Source organism: Ceratotherium simum, chromosome 13, assembly GCF_057802395.1.
Source record: "Ceratotherium simum simum isolate JZ-2026a chromosome 13, ASM5780239v1, whole genome shotgun sequence".
NCBI classification, from domain to species: domain Eukaryota; kingdom Metazoa; phylum Chordata; class Mammalia; order Perissodactyla; family Rhinocerotidae; genus Ceratotherium; species Ceratotherium simum.
This window is the reverse complement of record NC_141912.1, coordinates 55,895,323-55,913,543: the sequence shown is the minus strand read 5'-3', so window position 1 is coordinate 55,913,543 and position 18,221 is coordinate 55,895,323. Positions and strand designations below refer to the sequence as shown.

Genomic DNA, 18,221 nt, shown 5'->3' with positions numbered 1-18,221 from the left:
ACAAGAATCCAAGTATTTTATATCTGGCCAAACTTACAAGCTCAGTTCTTTTCAAAATTGTTAAAAAATAATTTTTGTTGGCCATTTAATACTGACTTCAGGTGATTAAATTTCAATTCTTTTTTGACCTTTGAAAGATAGCTTCATTCATTCATTATGCAATTGCTGAAACTGTCTCAATATTGTCCACTTTACTGTCTTTTTTAAGTAACAGCTTGTTTTTCTCTGCCACTGTAAACTGCAATTGTCATCCATCATGAACTCTGCAACACATCTTCCTCCAGTCTTTTTTGTTTACTGTTCCAGTTGTGGTATAGCTTCTGCATCTCTACTTCTTTTTCAGTATGCCTTCATTTTGAATTTGAAAATTTGTTCATATTATGTCTAAACTAGAAAAACAATTTAAATATTTCAATTTAATTACCAATTATGGTTTATATAAGTTTCACTGTTATTCCTGTTTGTATAAAATATTCAGATAAACATGCCATCAAGTTACATTGATTCATGAAAAAAATAATTTGCATTGAATCCATCTGTTGACACCAACTCAATCAGTGATGTGTTTATATGATACTAGACATGACACACGGATTTGACACACTACAACAATCATAACTTAAGCAAGGTAACAAATATATTTCTGAAAAGACGAAAGTTGAGTTCAAAATATTTTACACTGCTTTAGTTTAATTAAAATTAAATAAAAAATTTACTTTCTCAGGGCCAGCCCCATGGCTTAGCAGTTAGGTGCGTGTGCTCCACTGCTGGCAGCCCGGGTTCGGGTCCCGGGTGCTCACCGATGCACCACTTCTCCGGCCATGCTGAGGCCGCCGTTCCACATACAGCAACTAGAAGGATGTGCAGCTATGACATACAACTATCTACTGGGGCTTTGGGGGGAAAAATAAGTAAATAAAATTATTTAAAAAAAAAATTTACTTTCTCAGTCCTACTGAACTTGACTTCAAGTGCTTAGTAGTCACATGTCACTAGTGGCTATTGTATTAGATAGTGCAGATATGGATATGAGAAAGATAAGAGCCAAAAGGCTTGCAGTTTTAATTCCACTTCTCTTTTATTTGATATAATTTCCAGCTTAGATCTTATCTGGGTTCTGCTATTCTCTTGCATCTTTACTAAAGTAAAACAAAGCAAAAGTGGAAATGGTTGGATGTTCTGTACAGCACTCCTTGGAACATGTTATGGCTCACTCTAGCAGACACGGGGCAACCTCTAAAAAACTATAGCTCCTAAAAGCAATCAACTTTACCTCTTTGGAGAATCCCTTTTAAACAGCAACGTGCTGATAAAAGTTTAACTACTGGCTTTAAAAAAAAAAATTTATGTATATAAAAGATGGGTAGCATACAATTTACAAATGATAAAAGCATACACAATACTCTTTATTGTAAGTTCCATACAGCCAACCGATTCTCATAGGTTTTTGATTTTTGCCGAACTCTTGTATCTGTAGCCAACCTATGGTTGCAATTTGACCAGGATTTTACAAACGGAGTTGCATCCCAATCTGCTAACTCTTTCCCCAACAAATTTATTGTCATCAAATCTGATATGTGATCTATTGTTAAACTATTTCTCACCCTTGTACAAATTATGTTCATTAAATTGAAACCTCTTTCAGCTGCAGTGCTATTGATTGCAATAGTGCTAACTATCTTTTTAGCTTTTTGTATACTTGCAGGAATTGAAACATTGTTTGATTTTATATTATTATTGACAAATTCCCGAAAATCACTCAAATCAATCTCGTATTTTAAAATTTCACATAGATGAAATAATTTTTTTTCACCAGCTATCCATGGTGAAGTTATTTCTTCATAGGGCCATGTAGAAGGTTCTAGCAAATCAAAATAATTAAAAATACTTTCATCATGGTTCCTGTCAGATAAAAGACGTAAGTTCATGTGTCGAATTACATTTTCTAGTAACATACTCCTAGGAAGGGCATTAAATTTATTACTTTTGTTAAATGGAATACCTTTAAACTTATCTGACTTAATCAAACCTTCAATTTGTGACTCATGCTTCCCAGTACCAATTTTTAAATTTTCCAAAGCTCTTATGGTACGTTTGATAAACTTCTGTGCTTTCTGAATGTTAGTTGATCTTGACTGTAATGCAGTTGAAAGTAGTGAAAATTCTTCAAGAATGTCAATCATTAAAGCAAGGTCTTGCAAGAAATTAATGTTAGCTAATCTCTTTGCCAAACCAGAATAAGAATGAGAAAAATGCATATATAACACAGGATAGGCGTGCCACACAGCAGTAGCAGCTTGTAACCTGCACGCTGCCCATCTTGGTCCCATTACCCGGCCAATTTTAACAATTTCCACTTCAAGATCTTTAGCTACAGTTTCTAAAAGCTTCTTTTGATTTCTATTAGATTGATGATAAATGGAATAAATTTTATCAAGAAATATTTTTAAATGATTAACTTGTTTTATTTCAGATATTGAATCATCAAGTGACAACTGCAATCGATGGTTTAAACAGTTCCAAATAATGATTTCAGGAAAACTTTCTAACAACTTTGTAGTTACTCCAGACTTTCTTCCCAGCATTGTATTAGCACCATCAGAACAAAATGCAATTAAATTTGCTTTCAAATATTCATTAGTAAAGCCACAATCATTTAAAGTACTCAATAATGTATTGAAAATACACTCTGCTGTGGTTGACACCAATTCTTTTAAAGCAACAAATAACATAACTGGTGCAGGAGCTGACTGAACTGTGCACTGGAGATAAATCACTAGAGTGCTTTTCTTCGAAACTGTAGATGCGTCATCAATTATAATACAGATTTTGGCATTCTCTTCTATAATATTCTTAAATATCTTCATCTTCATTTCTTTTGCAATATGTTCTGCTATTCTTGTTGCACTGTATCGCGTATTTAAACAATTGACCTCTCCATTTTTCTCTTGTAACTCTATTGCCCCTTCAATATCAGATAAAGGTCTATTATGTTTTACTAAACTGTAAACAGTATTGAAAACTTTTACAGTAGCATCAATATTTTTATTACTTTGTTTATGCACTAAATTAGAAATTGAGTCATTAACTGATTCCTTTAACAAATCCTGAATTTTACCATGCGCTTTAGAAACATCGTGTTCCCTAATTTTTTTCCGCAGAGAAGCCTGTCTAGTAGTTTTATTACTGCCATTAGGAGTTATTAAATACGCAATCCATTCCTTGGACACATGGACATGCTTCTCCGCTTTCGATCCCAAATGCCGAACTGTTGAGCAATCCTTACATCCTAATTTACCTTCTTTTATTTCAAGCCATTTGTACTGTTCTGTAAACATAAATGCTTGTTTTTCATTCCAACAATCTGGAAGCACATGATTATCTATTTCTTCTTTTGATGAACATGATGGTTTTTCTTCAATGACTGGTTGTTCAATATATTCAAACTTTGATTCACACAATCCACAGTGATTTTTGTTCCTATTATTACTTTCTGTGTCTGTTTTCACCTTCTTCACATTTAAAAAATGCAAAAAATCACCCTGTCGTTTTGGCATTTTAGGGAACACAATCTGAAAAATAATTTTACATATGTAAGTAAAATTCATAACAATACTTTAAGGGTTAATGTAAAAAAGTTATATTAATGATTTCTTTAAACACTTTTAGAAATAAATTTTAAACTAAAATACTTACCTTGATTTTCAGTTTATACCTATAACTTCAATACAACTTGCTATTTCTTGAAAAACCCACTATCACTTTTTAAAATTCTATAGCCAATAATAATGTCACAAAATCTGACTGAATGTTTATCATGCAATTCAACAAAGAAGTTGCTCATATAATTTATAAATGAATATAGTTCCAATGTGAAGAGTGTTTGATATTTTCACTTCCATTAATGAATAAGATGAAAGTGAAAAAATGAAGATGTATATCAGCACTCCACTCATTCATCAATGACATCAACCTTTTTGTTGAATCAATGAAGGGTTTTCAAATAATGCACGATTTCCTCAATTTTTCACATAGCACACAGTCTAGCAGTTAGAGACATATCACATTGTTAGACTTAATCCGCATTAACATTTTAACTATCACTTTTAGTTTAGACAATCAACAAGTAATAAATCAAGCCCTGATTTGTTGTTTGCCGATTACCTTGGTGTAAATACTTCCATCATGCTGCAGGAGCACACTGTTATATAGTATTCTCACCAAACAGATATAACAGATGTAAACAACTTCAAGTGCATAGATATTAGGATATGGGGAGTTTTGAGTAGTTATTACCTCAAATGTAATGATAATTTATTTACTTCTAAGTTTATATACTTTAATTTTTAATAATGGCTATATTTAACAATGCAGCTCACAAAATTCTTAAAAATTTAACAATTGGTTCTTATAAGCAAGCACACTACTGCACTTAATTACAAAATTGGAAAAACACAAACATAATATACTTACATCACTATGATAAGTACTAGGCTCTTCATCATCACCACAGACCAAATCAATGTATTCAACAATAGGTCTTGATGGTCCTTCCTAAAAATGAAGTGAGCAAATTTACAAGTCATGAACAATCACTCAAACCGAACTTGCATTTACAATCAGTGGGGTTGTTTTTTGTTGGAATAGCAAGAATTCTTGTGTCAGAAGCCTTGCAGGTGGCACAGAATAATTAGAAACAAAAGCAGCACAAAAATGATTCAGAGTAGATGAATATGTAATGATGACAAAACCCAAAAAGAGCCTAAATCTATATAAAGGAATAAAGCCATGTAGATTCTGAAATGGGAAATAGTACAGGGATAATGTTAAAAAGACTCAGATACCATGGTACAATATTTTTTAACTGGGATAGTTATCAATAATCTTTTAGATATCTAAACTTGAAATCATGGAGTTCTTTGACAGCTTGGCTTCATCCTCCACATCCTTATACAACCAAACATCAAACCCTGAATCTTCTCAATCCTTTCTTTACACACATACTACCTTCAACATAAACCAGGCCTTAAATACCTGGTCAAAAACCTAGATTTTATTCTGTAGGCAAAGGAATCAATATAGTGTTGAGACGGGAACAAAATTAGAGCTGTGTTGCAAGAAGATCGGGAGAATATAAAGCGTGGGAAGACTAGTAACAAGATAATCGACCCAGACAAATGGTAATGTAATACAAAAACAGAGTGAAGGCAAGGAGAACAACGAGGAAGTATACTCTTCTGTATGTATACTATACTTCAATGAAATTTATACCAAAGATAAGGGCTCTTTTTGTACCCCCAAATTTTTATTATTCCTTTCTTCCAGCATATTGTGTTTAGTTTGGGGCTATGTATATGGCAGAACACAAAGAGGATGCTGTGCCATAATGCAGACTAAAGGCTGGAAAATGAGATTTATACAAAAAGACTAAGGAATCCAAATCTGAATACATCAAGTAGTAATATACTTGTTGATAAAAGATATAAAAACAACACAAAATGTTCTTTTTGTATCTGAAGAACTCTCAAGCAGAGAATGTACCCAGCAGCATTTCATCTTTACTGGACGGTACTACAAAAAACACAGAGAAATAAGTATAGCCTGGTGGAGCCCAGCATAGGATGGGGTTATAGAAGAAGTAAATTCCGTCTCTGAATGTGTTTTAAAGTAGAATTATATTATCATTGTTTTTTATATAGCACCATTTAAAGGCAATAGGAATATTTTTACTAAGTTCTTTCTGGTACTGCAATTCCACTTAGAGCATACAATTCACTTCTCCTCATGGAGCTGTCACATCTTTCATCCTCTATTTGGAAACAAGGCTAAATATAAGAGATTCTATCAAGCTGGATGTACAAATCTCTGGATGCAAAGATACAAAAGATTCTCTCTATATAAAATAAAAGTTAAATTAAGAGTTTTAAACCTCAGCTGAATACAAGCTGATATATTAATTCAGTTAGAATTTACAATTATTTATTCCTCAGAGTATTACACAAATTTATACCTATTTATTTTTCCAACCTTAGTTTTGTAGATTCCTCCTGCGTTTCTCAAAGTAAGGCACACAGATCATAAATACATGTGTCACTCCTCATTACAGGTGCACAAAACACCATCAAGATCGGGGTCCCATTCGCTTGTCTTCATACCACTGTCAGGAGGAACCAAAATTATTTTTCCTAGACCCAAGGAATCCTCTTTCCAAATGTTTTTCAGGACAAAAAACAAACACTGGCTGTTCAATTTCCATACATCACTTACTTCTCACCATAGGGGAGGCAGCGTCAGCACACAACCCCTCTTGGTACCCCTACATTTCTACAACTTGAAGTGTCAAGAAAAGACTACTACATGCATTATTAATGGGGAAGAATGTCAAGGAAAAGATCTTGTAAAGAATTACTATACAATCCTACCAGAACAACAACGTCAACACTACAATGTTTAGGGAGAGAATTTTGTTTGATTTTAAAAGTAAGTGATTTACATGGTTGCCTTAAACCTACTATAGCAATATTAAAAAATCATTAAACAGGCACTCATTTAAAGAAAAATTATACAGCTTTAATAGCAAACTCAGCTAATCACAGAAATCAGAAGAGTGGTTTGGGGTAGAAGTGTTTTTACATAGCTAAGAAACCACTTTAATTTTATTTATTTATTTTTCCCCCAAAGCCCCAGTACATAGTTGCATGTCACAGCTGCACATCCTTCCAGTTGCTGCATGTGGGACGCGGCCTCAGCATGGCCGGAGAAGCGGCGCGCCGGCGCACGCCCGGGATCCGAACCCGGGCCGCCAGCAGCGGAGTGCGCGCACTCAACCGCTAAGCCACGGGGCCAGCCCCCCTAAGAAACCACTTTAAATGGTGGCTTTGTAAAACTTGAAGAATTTGGGGTGAAAATCATCCCAAAATGTATCATAACACTCCCTTTGGTTTTCAAAACCAATACTTTACCAAGTGTGTTCAGAGACTCATATATCCCTGTGTTTGTGCCAAAATGAAGATTCCTAGGCTGCACCTTGAAATTTTCACTCAACAGGTCTGGAGTGGGGTACAGGAATCTGCACATTCACACTTTATTGCTTGACAACTACTGTCCCAAAGGGAATAAACTCAGAAAAATACAGTATGTTCCTGGTGATGCAGGATCTTCATTATGAACATCACTTGTGCTATGCTGTAACGTGATGATCGCAGAGATTAGTGAAGTCTTCTAGCTATCTGCCTTCACGCTATGAAGATACATAATGCTCACATTCCGAGTTCTCGCAACCCTTCTTCTCTACCTCCTTCTTCATCATCAGCCTTCCCTTCTCCCTACGCTGGGTGTCATCTCTTAGCAGTTACTCTTGCCCCATTTCAAAACACGGTCTTGAGCGCCCAGAACCCCCTGCAGATTAAACATAAAACGGCTCTAAGCGAAGGCAGGAGGAGCGTGACTGCGCGTACGTGTCCTGCAGGCCACAGTCTTTGTGGTGGCTCCGTGGTCGCTCCGAGACCTCTGCCGGCAGTGCCCTATTCCTAGGCCACGCTCCACGGAGTCTGGTACCCACCACACTCACACACGTCTGCGGAGCGATGGACGAACAGGTGAGGCGGGATCACAACGGTTTACCAACCACACAGTCTTCCACTCGGAAAACCCGAACACCGCCGCTACTTACACTAACAAACTGAATGTCATCTTCGTTTTCCTCCGTCGTCGACTGCGACGCCTCAGGCCCCGCTGGAGGGACAGACTCTACGATCTATAAAATAAGCCAGAACACGCTTATCTATACAGCCACACACCGGCGGGAAGAGCTTCTTCCAAAGCAACCAAAAAGGCAGAGCTTCTGGGACAGAAAGCTCTCGAGCGCAGCGAGCGAGCACAACGCCCCGCGAGCCCGGCTGAGGACGGGACTCGGCGGGGTCGGGTCGCGCCGCGGGCGTGGGGCTGGGGGACCGCGCCCCACAACGAGCCCCCGGCCCCCGACTCCCCGTCGCCCCGGGGAGGAGGCCGCACGCTCACCACCGAGGAGCAGGCCCGCCTCACAGCGTCGCTCCCCGGCAGGGCAGCGGCACCACGGGCCCGGCGCCGGGGCAGGGCCGGGGGCGGCCATTGTTGCTCCGGCCCCCGCGCGGCCCCGCATCAGGCCGGGACGCCGAGGGCATCGCGCCGCCGCCGCGGCCGAGCGCCAGGCTTCAGCCCCGACGGAAGGCGGGCCCTCGCGGCCCGGTGAGGACCCCGCGGCGCCCGCCCGACTGCTCACCTCCGGCCCCGGCTCTCCCATGTCTCCCACGGCCTGACCGCCAGCACCCCGCTCCTGCCGGCCGCGCCGCCACCGCTGGACCTGCCGCCACCGCCGCCACGACGTCCCTTCCCGCCCGCCCCGCTCCGCGCCGCTCCGCGCCGCTGTGACCCGCCCCTGCGTGAGCGCCGACGCCGCGGGCGGAAAGAGGTGCAAAACCGCTTCAAAGGGAGGAGCGGCCCGCTCCGGCAGCTATCCCCGGAGCCGCCTCCGCACGCTCCCGGCTCGCCTTCCCCGCGCGCGCAGGATGCCGGGAATTGTAGTTCTGGCCCAGACCGCCCCGCGCGTCTCAGAGTGGAAAAGGCTTCTGAGCTACGGCGTACGTTCTTGTAGGTTGTTGCTCTACTAAAACAGAATAATATGTGGCGTTCTCTCAATTTCTCTCTTTTTTTAACAGTCAGATATTGGTCTAAACAGTAGGTCAATCGTGTTAAAATGCTTTTGTGTGGTTTGCTCAGATATGCCTTACTAAAATAGTGGCGGACCTTTTTCTTTTCAATACGTATTTGCACACAAACGATTGGTAACTGAGAACATTCTTTTAAAGCTTTTTCTCCTAGCCTTATCAGCCTGTAGTCTGAAAAATCTGTAGTCCCACAAAAATCACCTTTATGACTTCGACCCTGGCCTACAATGAGCGAGATCCTACAACAGAGGAACTACGAGGCATCTCACTAGAGGAAAGAGTAGAGTTATAAGATTTTACGGAAGAGTAGAGGTAGGTGAAATTTAAGTGAAACAGTGTTTTGATACGTTCCAAGCCAATTAGGGGTGTGTAAGAGTTCAACATCACATCTGGACTGCAAAGTGGACCCGCAGTCCTATTAACTTGGAAACCACAAAGTTAACGTAGATTTTATGTATTGTGCCCCAAACCCCCTTATCTGTAGCCCTGCACCAGGTTTGGAATATGAAGCTGTCTCTATCTCAAGTGACCAGCCAAGAAAGGGATATTTCATTCTTACAATACATTTTCAAACAACAAAGTGTCTGGTACTCTTGAGATTTTAGAGAACAAAGTTTCTCATTGAATAAGAAAGAAGTCACCCAAGTCACCTTGACTCTGCAAATCCAGTATTTCTTTGGGAGAAATGTTGTCTCTTGTTAATTTTTCAGCTGGCGTTACGTATGTTATTTGAGCCTAGCAGGTATTTACTTCCTCAGTAGAAGGCTTGCTTTTGCCAGTCTAAATGAGAATATGGCATGTAATTACGTAGCTAGATTTGATGCATCTGTTCTATTTTTTGCATTTCCACAAAAGTGCACTAAAACTACAGGTACATTTGTACAAAGTAAGTTTGGTACTCGTGGAGGAAAGCTGAGAGCAAGAGGGACCTGCCACAATGATCATCCCAAAAGCTGCATGTAAATTAACCATTTCTAAATCCCTTAAATGTCTAGGAGAGATTTGCATTTAAAAGATGTACCTAATGTGCTGGTGCGAGTTCAGTGGAACATGTACTTTGATAGGTTGCAGATGGGAATCATTCACTTAAGCTCTTGGAAAACAAGCAGTAATTGTGTGGCTAGAACCCAAATATGCTCAAACCCTGCAATTCAATAATTGCTGTGGGGATAGTATTTTTCATTTTAGATATTCTAATAGGTGTGTAGTGATATTGCACTGTGATTTTAATTTGCATTAACCTAATGACTAATAACGTTGAGCATCTTTTTATGTGTTCATTTGACATCCATATATCTTCATTGGTAGTGTCTAAGATCTTCTGTACATTATTTAAATGGATTTTTTTAATTGAATTTTGAAAGTTGTTTACTTGTTCTAGATACAAGTCCTTAACAGATATGTGATTTGCAAATATTTTCTCAGTCTGTGGCTTGTCTTTTCATTTTCTTAAAATATTCTTTCAAAGAGAATTTCTTACATTTGATGAAGTCTGATTTGTCAATTTTTTCTCTTCTGGATCATGCTTTTGGTAGTGTACCTAAAAAATCTTTGTCTAAGCAAGGTTACAAATATTTTCTCCTAGAAATTTTAGAATTAAGTGTTAATTTTAGGTCTGTGATTCATTTAAAGTTCATTTTTGTATATGGTGTGAGGTATGGATTGAAGTTCATGCTTTTGCGTATGGATATACAATTGTTCCAGCACCAATTATTGAGAAGACTATCGTTTTTCCTCTGAATTGCCTTTGCACCTTTGTCAAATACCAATTGTGCATTTATGTGTGGGCATATTTCTGTACTTTCTATTATGTCCTATTGATGAATTTATTTATCTTGACACCAGTACCATACTGTCTTGATTACTGTAGCTTTACAATGTCTTGAAATCAAGTAGTGTTAGTCTTCCAGCTTTATCTTTTGTTTCAAATTGTTGTAGGGCTTCTTTGATTTCTCTCAGCAACTTTTTGTAGTTTTCAGTGTACAGATACATACACTGAATCACGTATCTTGTCAGTTTAGTTGCTATTTTGTATTTTCTGATGCTATTGTAATTGGTATGGTTTTTCAAATTTCAATTTCTGATTGTTATTGGTATTACAGAAATAAAACTGATTTTTTCCCCTAGCTTTATTGAGGTATAATTGACAAATAAAAATTGTGTATATTTAGGTGTACAGCATGATGTTTTGATATTATTATACATTGTGAAATGATTATCACAGTCAAGCTAATTAACATATCCATCACCTCACATAGTTATCATTTTTTGTGTGTATGGTAATAACTCTTAAGATCTGTTCTCTTAGAAAATTTCAAGTATATAATACATTATTATTAACTATAGTCACCGTGCTATACAGAACTTATTCATCGTATAACTAAAAGTTTGCACCCTTAGACCACGTCTCCCCATTTCCCCCACCTCCACAGCCCCTGATAACCACCATTCTACTCTTTGTTTCCATTAGTCCAACTTTTTTAGATTCCACATATGAGATTATGCAGTATTTGTCTTTCTGTGTGTGACTTATTTTACTTAGCATAGTGTCCTCCAGGTTCATCCATGTTGCTGTAAATGGCAGGATTTCCTTCTTTTTTAAGGCTGAATAGTATTCCACTGTGTATCTGTACCATGTTGTCTTTGTCTAGTCATCTATCGACAGATATGTGGATTGTTTCCATATCTTGGTTATTGTGAACAATGGTGCAACGAATATGGGAGTGCAGCTATCTCTTCAAGATACTGATTTCATTTCCTTCACATATATATGAGGAAATCCCACTTCTGGATCATATCATAGTTCTATTTTTAATTTTTTGAGAAACTTCCATACTGTTTTCCATAATGGCTGTACTAATTTACGTTCCCACCAACAGTGTACAAGGGTTCTCTTTTCTCCACATCCTGGCCAACACTTGTCATCTTTTGAATTTTTGATAATACCCATCTTAACAGGTGTGAAGTGATATCTCATTGTGGTTTCGATCTGCATTCCCTGGTAATTAATGATGTTGAGCACCTTTTCATATAATTTTTGGCCATTTGTACATCTTCTTTGGAAAAGTGTCTATTCAGGTCCTTTGCTCATTTTTTAATTGTTATTTGTTTTTTCGCTATTGAGTTGTATGAGTTCCTTATATATTTGAATATTAACCTCTTACTGATATGTGGTTTGCAAATATTTTCTGTCATTCTGTAGGTTGCCCTTTCATTTTGTTGACGGTTTCCTTTGCTGTGCATAAGCTTTTTAGTTTGATGTAGTTTACTTGTTTATTTTTGCTTCTGTTGTCTGTGCTCTTGGTGTTATATCCAAAAAGTCATTGCCAAAACTAATGTCAATGACCTTTTCCCCTATGTTTTTTTCTATTAGTTTTACAGTTTTAGGACTTACATTTAAGTCTTTAATCTAGATTGAATTAATTTTTGTGTATTGTGTAAGATAAGGGTCCAATTTCATCTTTTTGCATGTGAATATCCAGTTTTCCCAACACCATTTATTGAAGAGACTATCCTTTGTGTGTGTGTATTTTTAGTGTCCATGTCAAAGTTTAGTTGACAGTATATGAGTGGTTTTATTTTGGGGCTCTCTATTCTGTTCTATTGGTCTGTATGGTTGCGTTTATGCCAATACCATGCTGTTTTGGTTACTATACCTTTGTAAAACGATTTGAAATCCGAAATTGTGATGCCTCCAGATTTGTTCTTCTTTCTGAAGATCGACTGGAGAGTATTTTGTGGTTCCATAAGAATTTTAGGATTGTTTGTTCTATTTCTGTGAAAAATGCTGTTGGAATTTTGATAGAGATTGCAATTGAGTCTGTAGATCACTTGGGGTAGTATGGACATTTTAACAATATTATTCTTCCAATCCATGAACAGACCATTCAGGGTGTCCATGAGCCATTTGGGGAGGTCCACATGTGAGGTGTCCCAAGCTGCTGGTGGGCAGGCCTCCTTATGGAGGCTGTCAATCACTTAGTAGGATCTTTGGCCCTCTGTAAGTTCCAAGCTCTGGTTACTGTGAGTCCCTGTCTCTCCTCCCTGCTCCCAGCCTCTCCCAAGCACTCAGCCATGCCAATTTTCTCAGTATTCTGACTGGGCAAGAAAGAAATGGGCCTCCTAGGCAGCATTTGGCATGGCTGGGGAAGGTGAGCGCTCATTCACTACCTCTTACTTACCCCCGTGGGAGAAATCATGGACCAAGGAGGTTTCTCTGGGCACTGAGCCATGCCACCTCAGGAAAATGGTGATGTGGGTAAAGTGAAACTGTTTTTACCCTCTTTGATCCGTTTATTCTCAGGTTTTTTTTTTTTTTGCTTCAATGGTGTGCTGGAGCTTCTCCACTAGATTCCCGGACTCCCACAAAGACACTGTCATCATGAGTGGAGATAATGGTGGAAAACTATTCTGCCATCTTACTGACCCAACAACTGAAATACAGTTGATTTTTGTATATTGATCTTGTATCTTGCAGCTTTGCTGAACTCGTTTATTAGTTATAATCTTTTGGAGATTCTATTAGATCTTCTACATAGATAAACCTGTCATCTGTGAACAAAGACAGTTTTCTTCCTTTCCAACCTTGATGCCTTTTATTTCTTTTCTTGGCTTATTGCGCTAGTTAGAAGCTCCACAGCAATTTTGAATATATGTGGTGAGAGTGAACGTTCTTGATTTCTTTCTGATTTTAGAGGGAGAGCATTCAGTTTTTCATCATTAAGTATGATGTTAGCTGTAGATTTTTCATGGATGCCCTTCATTGGCTTGAGAAATGTTTCTGGGATTCCTAATTTTCTGAGAGGTTTTTTTGTTTTGTTTTGTTTTTTACATCAGGAATGTACATTAGGCACTCTGGCTGACTTCTCCATGGGCAGGCATGTGGGATGGGGGAGGGAGTTCCGGACACACTATGAACCCATTGCCTGGCCCATGCCTCCAGGGCTCACGTGAAGCTCCAGACAAAGCCTCAATTCAGAAATAGGTTGCAAGTGGTGGGCAAGGAAGCTTGACCCCCACCCTTTAGCACTGAGATGAAGCCCAGAAACCTGCTCTTGGGCCTGAGTAGAAGGAGCAAGTGGTCTATTCAGAAAGTTGTCTTTCACAAAATGTCTCCCAATCAAACACTGTTCTTGGGGAGCACCAACAAGATATGCCAGGAAAATGTTTCCAACTGCTCCTTTGTTAATGTTCAGATTTGGGACTTCGCAGGACACGTTGACGTTTTTGACCCCACTCTGACATGATCTTCAGGGGAACAGGAACGCTGATATTTGTTGTTGACCCCTAGGATGATTACATGGAAGCCCTGGCCAAGCTCCATCTCATGGTAACCAGGGCCTACAAAGTAAACACCAATATCAAATTTGAGGTGTTTATTCACAAAGTGGATGGTCTGTCAGATGACCACAAAATTGAAACCCAAAGAGATATTCACCACAGAGCCAACAATGACATTGCAGATGCTGAATTAGAAAAAATTCACCTCAGCTTTTATCTGACAACCGTATATGATCCTTCAATGTTTGAAGCTTTTAGCAAAGTAGCTCAGAATTGATTCCATATCTCCCAACTGTGGAGAATTTGCTGAACATCTTTCTGTCAAATTCTGGAATTGGTAAGGCATTTCTCTTTCATGTGGTCAGTAGATTTTATATTGTGGCTGGTACTACCCCAGCAAAGCTATGAGCTCTGCCGTGATATGATAGGCGTGGTTATTGATATCTCTAGAATTTATGGTCTCAAAGAAGGTGGAGCAGGAACCCCCCATGACAACGAATCAACAGTCATTATAAAGCTGAATATTACAATGCTTCTTTATTTAAAAGAAATGATAGTATTTCTGGCTCTTGCTTGCTTTGTTGGAGAGGAAATCTTTGAGAGAAAAGGGCTTATTGATTATAATTTTCATTGCTTCTGAAAGGCTATCTATGAAGTTTTTGAGGTAAGAATGAAAATGGTAACATCTCGAAGGAAAAAGGAGCCACCCCTAATGAGTCCCCAGAGTGCTGCTCTAGGTGAGGTTTCAGGAACATCTTCTGAAATCAGACCTTTTTGATGAGGCTGCTCCCTGCATTGCACTAAAGGAAGGTGAAGAAAGAAATTAGGACCTGTGACATGGATTTGTTGTAAAAAAAAAAAAAATCCTGCAACCCTCTTGATCTTCTCTTTGTTAAATAAAGTAAGCACTTTGAACCAAAAACGTGTATATTAACAATGAAATGAAATCCATTGTAATTTTGTTACACAAATGTAGACTTCTGTGGTCCCGTAGTCAGAAAAATGCCATATGACAACTGCCAGGACTGTGTATATTTTGCACTTTTTCATGTTTTTTCTCATTGAACTGAACTTGAATAAAACAACTTTTTCTAAGCTTTTTTCTGTATTGGTGTCAAGGACATGCATAATATAGTCCATATCTATATGGCAGTCAGAAATTAAGCAAAAAGCGATTCATTGGCAATGGCTTTCTATAAGTCATTGGGAACCTTGGCTACCAACCATTGAGAAAAACCATTGTCCAGTGGAGCAGGAACAGATGGAGTGGCAAGCTCCAGGAGCCGCACGATCTGTCCCCTGTTTATAGGTGGTGTGAACAAGAGTTTTGTAGAATAATATTAGCAGCAAACTTATCTAAAACCTTCTATAGCCGTGGCAGTGCTTCCGTACTCGACAGTTTTTATGAAGCTCTTTACCTCAACACACTTCTCTATGTTCATTTTATACAGAGAGGTTATTTCTTTTTGCTGCGTTACTGTTCATTAGAACCTTTGGGACCAGAGTTCCAAAATGGTGCCTGTCGCTGGAGAGAAATAAGAATGTCACTAAGTTGCAGGGTTTCTGGAGGCTTTTCTGTAGCTGCCACTTGGTTAGAGTAACATCAGAGGCCAAATGATTTCCCCCTTAAACATCTGTAAATAGAGAAATGCAAATTAAACTATAATGAGATAGATAGCATTCATCCCCTATCATATTGACAGAGACCAAGAGAGGGATAAAATGAAAATGCCTCCTATCACTGCTATCATTTAACATTGTTTTGGGAATTATAAGCAATGCAATGAAATAAGGAAGAGAAAATAGCAAAAAGTTTTAAAAAGAGAAAGCAAAACTATCATTGTTTGAAGAATTTTTCTTTGGCCAGGAAAACCAAGAGAAAAGAAAAAAATAGAGTAAGGTAGATGCTTAAAAGTACAGTAAAATAGGTGCTTAAAAAAGAAAGATACACAAACATCAGTTTTTCTATATAATAGTGATCAATTATATAGTAACAATAAACATAAAATACCTAGGCATTAAAATAACAAGAAATGTGTAGGATCTATATGGAAAAATGTAAATGTTTACTGAGGAATAGAAAAACTAAAATTTAATGCTGACCTTGTGCTTAGATAGGAAGAATCAGTTTTGTAAAGATAAATTCTCCCCAGATTAGAAAATTACTTAAGTATAATTCCAACAAAAATTTCAGCAAGATTTTTGTTTGTTTGTTTCTTTTTTTTCCTGAGGAAGATTTGCCCTGAGCTAACATCTGTGCCAATTCCTTCCTCATGTGGGTCACCGCCACAGCATGGCTGATGAGTGGTGTAGGTCCGCGCCCGGATCCGAACCCTGCCTGCCGAAGCAGAGTGTGCCAAACTTAACCATTACACCATGGGGCTGGCCCCAGCAAGATTTTTTTTGAGAGTGGGAAGTTGGCAGAGGATTTAAAAATTCATCTGGAGGAATACATTTGTGACTATTATGAAAATAGGAAATTTGTGAAAAAGAAAGAACACTGAGTGATACTCCACTTTTCTCCTGATTCCTTGCTAAAGGAATATAAAGAAATGAATAAATCCCAAAGGACAGTAATGCAAGAAGAGTTGGGGTGGAAGGAGGGAGAGGCCTCTATCATCTCCACCATCATCAACAGAATCGTTATAACCAGGACCATCGGGGACACTGAGGGCTTTTGTAACACTATTTAGTATAATACAAATAATATGGATATGATATAATAGCATTACATATTATACAATATATAATATACTTATTATATATACTTTATATATTATATATACATATTTACTGTGTATTTCATATATCCCATATATATTTCCCATAATTAAAGTAATATAAAAATATTATTTGTGAAGTATTATATATACTTGCTATATATACTTTATATAGATATTATATATAACTATATACTTTATGTATAATAGCTCTCATATATATTTTCTAGAATTAAAGGCTACAGGTATCCAGATTGAAAGGGTCCATCATATACCCGGCACAATGAATGAAAAAGAATACACAACAAGGCATATTTTCATGAAATTCTAGTACATCAGGGAAAGTGAAAATCAAAAGAGCCTCAGGGAGGATGGGGAAACACATCCTGAAAAAAAGAATGAGAATTAGAATTACATTAGGCGGCCGGCCCTGTGGCTTAGCGGTTAAGTGAGTACGCTCCGCTGCTGGCAGCCTGAGTTCGGATCCCGGGCGCGCACTGACGCACTGCTTCTCCGGCCATGCTGAGGCCGAGTCCCACATACAGCAACTAGAAGGACGTGCAGCTATGACATAACAACTATCTACTAGGGCTTTGGGGGGAAAGAAAAAAAAAAAAAAGAATTACATTAGGCTCTTGATAGCATAGGGTGGCCAGGTTTAGCAAATAAAAATATAGGACATCCAGATAAATTTGAAGTGAAGATGAATGAGTAATTATTCAGTGTAAGTATATCCCAAATATCACGAGAGATAATATTACTGGATGCTACTCCATCCTGAAACGCTCCCTGAAGGTGAAGGCCCCTCCGGAAGTGCAGGGGCTCCGTCTGTCCTCTGCTTCTGCTGCTGCTGAAGGGCCTGGGATGCGGTGCTGCTGACAGAAATCCTCCCAGACTCAGCTGGGGGCAGAGAACCAGAGGGAGCAGGGCCACACAAAAGATGTCTCAGAGGGGCCGTACTGCCAGAATCAGTGGTCTCTGTGACAGCAGAGAGAGGGCCTGTGAAAGGTGTCACCCCTGGAAGGGAGCCCTGGCCCCTTCCACCCTCCATGCTGGACCCACTTGCAAATAGCTGGACCCGGAAAAACCGTGTCATTCAAAAACAAGTGCTGAAGAAAGGCTATGCCACAACATCAGGACGAAGATTTTGTAAGAAAAAATGTCAAAAAGAGCTGCACAATTGACAAAGGCATGAAAGACAGTCACAGAAAAATGTCACGGGACAGATGAAGATGCTGGCCACACGTTCCCCCACAGGGTAAAAATCTCACTGAAGCTGTCGTCTCCATATAGGAAGACCACAGAACACGCGTGCAGGCACTCTTACATTAGTAAGTTTTCTTTGACATGTTTGCTGCACTAACTGTCGACTTAGAAAGTCCTTCCCTTTCAGAGAATGTAACAATATTCATGTATTTTTTTTTTCATCTGAGCCCAATTTTTACTTTTAATTAATCTGGAATTCTTTATGGACTATGGTATGAAGTAGAAATATAACTTAATTTCATTCACCAGT

At 38.7% G+C, this 18,221-nt stretch overlaps 1 protein-coding gene and 1 pseudogene across 2 annotated transcripts; one reads left to right on the top strand and one right to left on the bottom strand.

The window, feature by feature from the left end:
- Positions 1-1,059: 1,059 nt before the first annotated feature.
- On the bottom strand, positions 1,060-8,520 carry KIAA1586 (KIAA1586 ortholog). 2 transcript variants are annotated; one of them, XM_087438756.1, is made up of 4 exons: positions 8,261-8,520; positions 7,673-7,756; positions 4,474-4,554; positions 1,060-3,572 (listed from the first exon to the last, which is right to left on the bottom strand). In XM_087438756.1, exons 1-4 carry the CDS (start codon positions 8,279-8,281, stop codon positions 1,407-1,409), a joined length of 2,352 nt encoding a protein of 783 aa, XP_087294882.1. In that variant the 5' UTR covers positions 8,282-8,520; the 3' UTR covers positions 1,060-1,406. The 2 variants fall into 2 exon arrangements, with proteins under 2 accessions (XP_087294882.1, XP_087294883.1); XM_087438757.1 differs by lacking the exons at positions 7,673-7,756; positions 8,261-8,520 and adding an exon at positions 6,028-7,666.
- Positions 8,521-13,717: 5,197 nt separating this feature from the next.
- LOC101392340 (ras-related GTP-binding protein D pseudogene) lies at positions 13,718-14,763 on the top strand (annotated as a pseudogene).
- The last annotated feature ends 3,458 nt before the right edge of the window (positions 14,764-18,221 follow it).

Coding starts and splice junctions, on each gene's coding strand:
- KIAA1586 (XM_087438756.1), bottom strand. CDS start 8,281: ATGGGAGAGCCGGGGCCGGAG. Junction 4,555..7,672: donor ATGACATTCAGTTTGTTAGT/GTAAGTAGCGGC, acceptor CTTCATTTTTAG/GAAGGACCATCAAGACCTAT. Junction 3,573..4,473: donor CTAGTACTTATCATAGTGAT/GTAAGTATATTA, acceptor ATTATTTTTCAG/ATTGTGTTCCCTAAAATGCC.